The sequence below is a fragment of the Primulina tabacum genome, unplaced genomic scaffold, assembly GCF_025594145.1.
Source record: "Primulina tabacum isolate GXHZ01 unplaced genomic scaffold, ASM2559414v2 Contig649, whole genome shotgun sequence".
NCBI classification, from domain to species: Eukaryota; Viridiplantae; Streptophyta; class Magnoliopsida; order Lamiales; family Gesneriaceae; genus Primulina; species Primulina tabacum.
In genome coordinates this window covers 6446-15373 of record NW_027459827.1, presented here as the reverse complement: position 1 = coordinate 15373, position 8928 = coordinate 6446, and the positions used below count along the sequence as shown (strand labels likewise).

Genomic DNA, 8928 nt, shown 5'->3' with positions numbered 1-8928 from the left:
TACAAAAAATAAAAGTATGTATTTGTATAATTTTATGGTAATAATATTATGTATATAATATTAGTCATGTTTAAATAATTATGTATATCATATCATATTATTATAATGATGTGTCATAAGTTATTTTATTTAAAAACCTTATAGGCTTTTATACTTGTCGTATCCCTTACCGGGAGTGTGGGATGTCGTCTTAACATTCTCCCAGGATTTATAACAAGTTTTTGAAAAATTTATTTTTATTATTTCTAATAATAACATTATATTATATATTAAATATATACACAATAAATAAAAAACAGTAAAATAAATATTATTACTTTTGTTACATTTTTCTTCTGTTTTGGAGCTTGGAAAAATATGGAGAACTTTCAGAGCTTCGTGCTGATAACGTGTTGTGAAAAGGTAAAAATTTATGGTAAAAAGTAAGAATCTCAAACTCTCAAAATTTACCAAACTACACACTTTATAATATTTTTCTCTCTACTCAATTGTGAATTTCTTCACAAATGGTGAGGCTATTTATAGAATTTCTTTACAAATAATCTAAAAATAAAATACATCATTACCTACATCATCACACACTAATTTCAATATTTACAACTTTTATTTTCAACGTTCAAATATTCAACGTTCAAATATTCAATACACACATTTTAAATATTATTTTTCAACATTTAATATATTATTTTCAACATTTTTGTCTATAAATTTTTCATTTTTAGTTTTTTTCCACCAAAGTAATGACAAGGCATCCCACGTGTCAAATAGAACTGTAAATTATTTAATCAAACATTCTCACTTATATTATTCAAATATACATCATTGTTTACAGTCTACACACCACACGATATTAACACTATCATACACAAAACATTCAGACAAGAGTCCCACCCTTGACATACTCGGTGTAAGCCAAAGCTATCAATCCTACCATTGCAAGCCTTCCATTCCAAAGCTCTGCATCAGATGTCATCAATCCCCGCGATTTCGAATCCGCGCTCACTCCTTTAAACAACGGCACAAGTGATGCCACGGATAGCAAAACAGTCGTCCCGAGAAACCACGGGATCCCTCCGTTTTGTATTTGCGAGAAGATATCCTGTCCTCTGGTTAATTCTACTGCGATGGCTGACACGAATCCGATCATGGCTAGACGACCGTTGATCCTCTCCGGGCCAGGCCCGTCAAAGGCCATTATGTTTGTAATCTTGGTGCTTTCCTGCATGCACGTAGATTGAGCTCACATGTGAATATATGAATAATGAATGTATTATGTATCGTATTAATTGTAACAACAAGAAATATTGTTTGGATTTGAATTAACCTCGGGTTGCGGCGGTGCAGGAGGTGTTGAAAACAACTTAGGAGGAATTGGAACTGCTGCTTTTTCTTTCTCTCCAGTGACATCATCACCATCCTGTTGAATCAAGAATTAATAAACTCCAATATTATTAATTAATATATATTATTTACTTAAAAAATGTACATCATAAACTTTGCATAAGTAGTACTATAAGATCTGCGGATCACTTTTTTTGTTATTTAACCACAATCATTCAATAGTTTCACATTATATATATACCTCAGCCATGCTTCGAATTCTGAACTTTAAATCCCTCTTAAAAAGTGACGCGCTCTTCAAAGGTACAAACTGGTTCAAACCAACTGTTCTTGAATTAAAACCAGCTCCACAGATCATTTGCATCCCCGTTGCTGCAGCTGCCATATTGTGTATTTAGTCTGAAAGAAAACTGAGAATTTTTCTACTTATTTTAATAATCAAAATAAGTTGTTTTGGTACAAAAGTCGTATCTGGTTTGAATATGGGAGTGTGTTGGGATTGTGGGTTTATTTATAGATGCAATATCCGAGCTTTTGTGCGGAGAAATTGTGGGTATTTCTTGTTCCACGTAAAATTGTTATTATTCGCACAACACCGTATGAATATGAACTCATAGGCACCGCACAGGTTTCATTTCAGGATGTGTACGGCTATAAAATTCTAGTTGGGTCGGTGTATGAAATTATGTACGTAGATATAATTATTTCACACAAAATTCAAACTATGTGTAACCTTTCTCTGTAATAACATAATAAAATAATGGTGTCAAAATTAAAATGAGGATGTTGAGATCCAAAGGTCGTTATGAGGATTTTGGAATATGTTATGTTATGTGAGGCATTTTTATTTTGAGTCTATTTTTCGTCAAAGTCTTAATATTTTTTCAGACATATCGATTAGATGGGAAAATAATATTTTATCAACTGAGTTGTCTCATTTTGTGTTTAATAATTGGTCCATTAAGTATTCAAAGTTTAGTTTTAGCACGTAGTAAATTTGATTAGTTTTTTCTCTTAATCCTATTTTATCGAAGTGTTGTTATGGCATCAGAATTATTGATGTAACACTGAAATTTTTTACTTGTCTAGTGTCGCATCAGCAATTTATAGGAAAATAGTTGTAAATTAAATTTATTGCACCAAAATCTAATTTTGACGAGTTAATGGACTAAAATACGAAATTAAATGAGTTACCATACTAAAAGGTTATCTTTCCATCATCAGATCCATTGTGATAATGACAAATCTCATTATACTAATAAAAGTTAATTACAAATTTAACTTTAGTTATTAAATAGTTCTTTATTAAATTTCTGTAATGTGTATCCTATATTGTCCTTGTCTGATGACTAGTATAATTTCATTGATTATTTCGCATGTTCAATGATGTCATAGGTAGATAATTGCTGAAGTAGACGAACGTGAAGTAATAGGGTACCATTTTTCTATGCATTCTAACCGTAGTCGTATCCAAGAAATTAGCGAAGTCTTTGGCCGGTTCAATGAAGGAAAACCGGTCCGGAATTAGACCGATACCAAAGTAAAACAACGTATTTTATTTCATCGATTTCTTAAAGTGCAACAATAATAGCTCATATATAACTTCATAGTTTACAATGATTGACGCAGTAAATGTTTTGTGTAATTTCACAGGTTTTGTATTTTGGTGAAGTAATTGATGCGAATGACTTCGTTGTTATGAAACTATGATGAAGTAAATATATTTTATACCTTCGCCATAGTTGTTATTTGTTGAAATATTTGGTATTTTGTTACTTCACAATTTACATTTATTGACGAAGTAGTCAATTTAAAAGACTGCATTTTTTTTTGTATTATAATGAAGTATTTAATAAAGAACGACTTCACAATTATTGAGTTGTGGTGAAGTAAATTCTTTCTTTGACTTCGACAAAATTTTAATATGACGAATTATTTTGTTTTTTATTACTTCATCATTTAGTTTATTGTTGAATTAAATAATCATATTTTATTGCAACACAATTTTAATTTAACGAAGTAATTCTTGATCATCACCGCACTAATTTAATAAAGTAGTGAAGTAAAAACATATTTTTCACTTTATAAAAATAATTTAAGTAATATACAATAATACCACCATACACACACACATATAACTTAAAATATTCATTTGATTCATAAATTATCCATCTAAAAATGATGAAAATCCACGAATCCACAAGTTTATCTACCAATCCACGAGTATATATCCACAAATACACCAGTATTATCCAAAAATATATACAAAAAGCCAAATGTGTATATCCACAAGTATATCCTAACATGCACAATGACAAACCAAAGATTTAGCACAACGCACAGGATCTATTTAAGCACCTACATAAGAGTAGACGAATTCGCTCCATTCACTTCTTGCTTCATCATATTGAGATTGGTTGCACTATTTGTAACGCCCCAGATTCGAATACTGTCCTCACTGTACCAAGACGAGTCTTTACAGCGTGCTTATGTCCTCACTCACACGCACCATAGAAAACTTCCCAGGGGTCACCCATCCCAAAATTGCCTCAAGTCAAGCATGCTTAACTTTGGAGTTATTATGTGATGAGCTACCGAAAAAAAGATACACATTCTTGATATGAGTAGTACCAATCAAATCTTTTAAGCCCTCCTCAACTGCACAGTCTCATACCTGAACAGTTTCGGAATCCCTCTCCTTCCGATGTAAGATCGGTTCATTCATGTTCCTTCCGCCTAGAAGCCTGTCAGGAGCCGCTCATTGTCCGTGCAACCTCATAGCACCGGCGATCACCCCCCGCCCTCTTCGGCCCTAGGCCTCACATGCCCACCAGCTTCCGCTTGGTTCATCCTCGAACCACACCGTACTAGGAGAGGTCGGCTCTGATACCAACTGTAACTGTGATTAGGGCTGGCAAAAATCAGAAAATTTCCGACCCTTCCCGACTTTCGACCCGGGCCCGACCCGAAATTTTCCCAACCCGAATGGTCGGGATTTTTTCCCCACCCGCTCAGAATCGGGAAAGGGATCGGGAATATAGGATATACCCGACGGGATTCTCAACCCGACCCGAATATATTAATAAATTTAAAGATTTAATTTTATTTGAAAAATAGACTAAAATACTAATTTTATTTATTGAATTAAAATATATTTTTTAAAATTTAATAAATTTAATCTATACATAATATTTATACTTATTTGGGTTATTTTATATATATTTAAGATTTTATTAACTTATATGTATATATTCTTAAATTAGTTAGTCATATTAGTAGTTAGAGAACAAATGGAAAACGAAAAGAAATTTCAAAAAAAAATCAAGAATAGTATAGAATGTATCTTTGTCCACCCATCATTTGCTTTTAAGATATATGAAAAATATTGTTTCGCTTAGGTATATTTTAGTAATTTACTTCAAATACAATCATAATACTATATTTTAGTAATTTACTTCAAATACAATCATAATACTAAAACGTTTTAGTAATTTTATATTTATATTAGGTATATTTTACAATGACAAGCTACATTTGATTTTATCCGTCAAAAAAAAAAAGACATAAATGAATCTTATTAATTTGATTTGATTAAAAAAATATTAAATTTTATACTTAAAATATATATTTTTATAAATATAAATCGGATCAAAATCTAGGTCATATTAAAAAGTGCAAATATTTAAAACATTCTTCAAATTTAATTTCTCATATCTAACAACAATAATAATAAAATGAAATGATGAAAATAAAAAATGAACAGAATGAATGACTCACTATTTTAATTTTCCATTAATGATTTATCTTAATTTCAATGTTAATGTGAAACTAGTAATATTTAAAATTGTAACTCATTTTTAAATTCATTTCAATCATGATATTAATTTCTCCTATTAAATAATGATTAAGATATTATTCTTGCACTAAAGAAAGTGAGAATTTTAAAATTATATCTTAATTCACCTCCTTCTAAATTACAGGAAAAATTATATTATCTCTTGGGAAATTAAAATATATATTGGTTATGTTTTTCAAATCTATCTTTATTTTTATGTCAAATTATCCGAATAGATAATTGATTTCCCATGTGTTAAAATTATTGATTAGTCTTCAAATTAATCTCTAAAGCCTAATTACTACTTATTCATAAATTACCGTGACCTACCAAATTCCTAATCCCTCCCACAACCCACGTTTTAGGCACATTTTTATACATTCAATATTAAATAAATTACAATCTTCATTCTTTCTTCTTAGCTTATAAAGAAAGCATGTTTACAAATTGGTTTCTTTCTATTTATATGAAATTATTATTATTAAAAGTTGTAACTCATTTTCATAAATTCCTTTCAATGTGATAATAACTTCTCCTAATTAAATTATCAACCTTTCATGTCACTTTTGTGTATTATATAAATCCTCCCAACCCATTTTCATTTTTCTTACAAAGAGAGTGGAGAGATAAGCCATAAACCCTATATTTTATCACCATCCAAATTTACCAAGTACTATTCCAAATCATTTCATTTTGTCAAATTGCCACCCCCAACTTATTCCTTTCCATACTAGTATCTTCTCATTCTTTTTATTAAATTAGAGTAGTGACATAAGGATTGAAGGACACTGAAAATAATCGTCTTTTATGTGGATACATCGGGTATTTTGTACTTGAGGATATTTAAGGAATTCTTTTATGAAATATAATTCTTAGGTTATGACATGAAGTTGATGATAGAAGATGATCAATAATAGTTTCCACTATATCAAGCTGAGATCGAGGTAAGTGGGCTTTTTGCTATGTATTCTTTGTAACTTAAACTTTGTATAAGTATTTCATGACATGCGTGTATGTGTGTCAAATCATTTTCGAAAAATGCTATTATATATTTTATAAAATCTCGATCGATGAACGATATGTTCCTTCTATTTCTGATGTTCTTTGATTCCGCTGAATTCATTCAAAAATCCTGATAAGTGTTGTTTGATACATCTGATTCTGTGTTGCACTGTTATGATTCGAGTGGGATATAGAACGACGATTGTAAATTCTATATGGCCCCCCATCAGTGGGTATAAAATTGTGTTTAGGGCCCCATCAGTGGGTATAAAATTGTGTTCTGTATGGCCCCCATCAGTGGGTATAAAACTGTGTTTTGGCCTCACCCCTTAGAGGACTAACATATGGGGGATATTGACCATGGAAAACGAGATGATTAACAGTGTTTCGTTTGTTCTGATTTGTTCTGTTCTAAACTGTCTGATAATCTCTGTTTCGCATTAAGATTCCGATTCTGATCTGATATGATATACTACGTTTTGAAAATCAGTTTGCAATATGGGTTTTAAATTATATTTATATGTACTTGTGGTAATCGATCATCCCCCACTTGCTGAGTGTTTCCAAAACACTCACCCATTATTTCCCTCCTCAGATAAGAATGAAAAGGAACTTGAAAAGGAAGAGCATACATAATCTTGGGCTGATGAAAAAGGAGACATTTAGAGTGCTACTATTATTTGATTTTTGTTGTCTCTATGATGATAAGTTTTAGCTTCCGCTGATGTATTTGTTTATGTTTTGTACTTTGGGATGTAAGACAAATTTCGTCATGAAATAATAAACTGGTTTTTGGTTAAATTTTATACTATGAGGTTGTTGTTTTTGAATTTTATTTGAAAACAACGCCGATTGCCGCTCTCCCAGGTTCGGAGCGTGACAATAACGCCCCAGATTCGACGATTGTCCTCACTATACAAAGACGAGTCTTTCCAGCGTGCTTATGTCCTCACTCCAACGTACCCTAGGAAACTTCCCAGAGGGTCACCCATCCCAAAATTGCCCCCAAGTCAAGCACACTTAACTTTGGAGTTCTTAAGTGATGAGCTACCGAAAAGAAGATGCACATTCTTGATATGAGTAGTACCATTCAAATCTTTAAGCCCTCCTCAACTGTACAGTCTCATACCTGAACAGTTTCTCCAATCCCTCTCTTTCCGATGTAAGATCGTGTTCATTCATGTTCCCTCCCGCCTAGAAGCCCTCCAGGAGTCGCTCATATGTCCGAGCAACCTCATAGCACCGGTGATGACCCCCCGCTCTCTTCGGCCTCGGGCCTCACACTATTGGTTCTTGATTGATCATGCAGACTGAAATGTAAAAAGTAAGTACAAGAGGCATTAGATAATTAATAAGATCATTCATCCAAAAAAATGACAATATCTACAAATCCACAAAAATTTATTGTTTATTCTCCGGTCCAGAGGGTACCTAGCAGAAATCTTCGGGTTTGAATTTAAGCTATTTATAGTTGATAAGAGTCAAGTAAAATATAAGGACAATAAAAAATCAAAATTTAAGTAGTGTACAAATGAAATAACTTTACGACAGTGGGGATTTAAATGTTCTGCAAATGGTTATGCCATATTTAGAGGACAGTGTCATTTCCATGTGAACATTCTTACAAGGAGAAGTCAAAAGGTAAGAGAGGGGACGGCTACAGCTAAAGCATTTAAATGTAAAAAAACAAAGTTAATATCGAAAGTGACAAATTCGGTAAATTTATTTTGCTCACTTTTCTGCAATATGAAACAATTCCTTAACCCTAACAACAGTAGAACCCGATCACTCACTAATCATATATCATAAAACACCACTGTCACAAATAAAGACCAAATCATATGCATATAAACAACAAAACTAGGCATATCATAAACAACAAATAAAGGCAAAACAACATATCAATTATCATAATATACATATTACCATAGCATATATATCCCAATGGAAACAAATTATCCCAACCATTAATTTAATAGCATAAATTCCCGAATTATAATTATATAGATTTCATGTGCACATATCTCAATGGCAGCAGTTTATCTCAATAAGAAACTAGAGCATATCATAAAGAAGAAACTTATCATCCTCTCCAACTGTAGATTTTCAGATTCAACTATCTCGTTCATGTACCTCATCACACAATATCCACATTCAACAAAACCATTTTGTTTTAGATTACCCTATATATAATGAAATTGAAAAGTTAATGCAATAATCACATTCCAAATAATAAGAACAATTCTTCATGTCTTCATACAAGCACAACTCATATTGGCGATTGTTTAGAACACGATATTTGAGAAATACCCTTCCAGGAATTGTATATTTTAACCTCACTTCATTTTAAAAAGTAAAAAAATTTTTTTTTTTCATATTTATAAGTGAATGCATTCAAAATCTACTACTTATTTGGTCATTATAGTTTTCCATGCATCGTCTCGGTTTCTGTTAGCCGTACAGTCCAATAAATATATCATAATTTTATCTTCTTTGATGATAGTCAAGATCCAATGGTACCTGCAAAAATGAAAATATGACATTGACTAGTATGTAGTAGAAGTCATTAAATAACTAAACTCTTACCCAGTGTTGTATGGGATAAGGCAGATGATGTCTCTACACACTGCTTCCAACTGGTCAATAATATGTCGTGATAAGTCACGACCATCTTTACCAATTGGGCATGTAGGTATGCTTTCGGGATCCACAAATGAAATATAATCAGCCATGTCTTCTTCTCTCAAATA

The 8928-nt window shown here is 31.8% G+C and overlaps 1 protein-coding gene across 1 annotated transcript; it reads right to left on the bottom strand.

The window, feature by feature from the left end:
- Nucleotides 1-777: 777 nt before the first annotated feature.
- Nucleotides 778-1821, bottom strand: LOC142534651 (early light-induced protein 1, chloroplastic-like). Its single transcript, XM_075641506.1, has 3 exons — nucleotides 1583-1821; nucleotides 1325-1417; nucleotides 778-1219 (listed from the first exon to the last, which is right to left on the bottom strand). Exons 1-3 carry the CDS (start codon nucleotides 1724-1726, stop codon nucleotides 875-877), a joined length of 582 nt encoding a protein of 193 aa, XP_075497621.1. The 5' UTR covers nucleotides 1727-1821; the 3' UTR covers nucleotides 778-874.
- Nucleotides 1822-8928: the final 7107 nt, after the last annotated feature.

What these genes read in the sequence shown, in the direction of transcription:
- LOC142534651 (XM_075641506.1), bottom strand. Translation starts at nt 1,726, where the DNA reads ATGGCAGCTGCAGCAACGGGGATGCAAATGATCTGTGGAGCTGGTTTT. An exon ending in GAATTCGAAGCATGGCTGAG is followed by an intron (nt 1,418 to 1,582) that starts GTATATATATAA and finishes TTGATTCAACAG; the next exon opens with GATGGTGATGATGTCACTGG. An exon ending in CTGCACCGCCGCAACCCGAG is followed by an intron (nt 1,220 to 1,324) that starts GTTAATTCAAAT and finishes ACGTGCATGCAG; the next exon opens with GAAAGCACCAAGATTACAAA.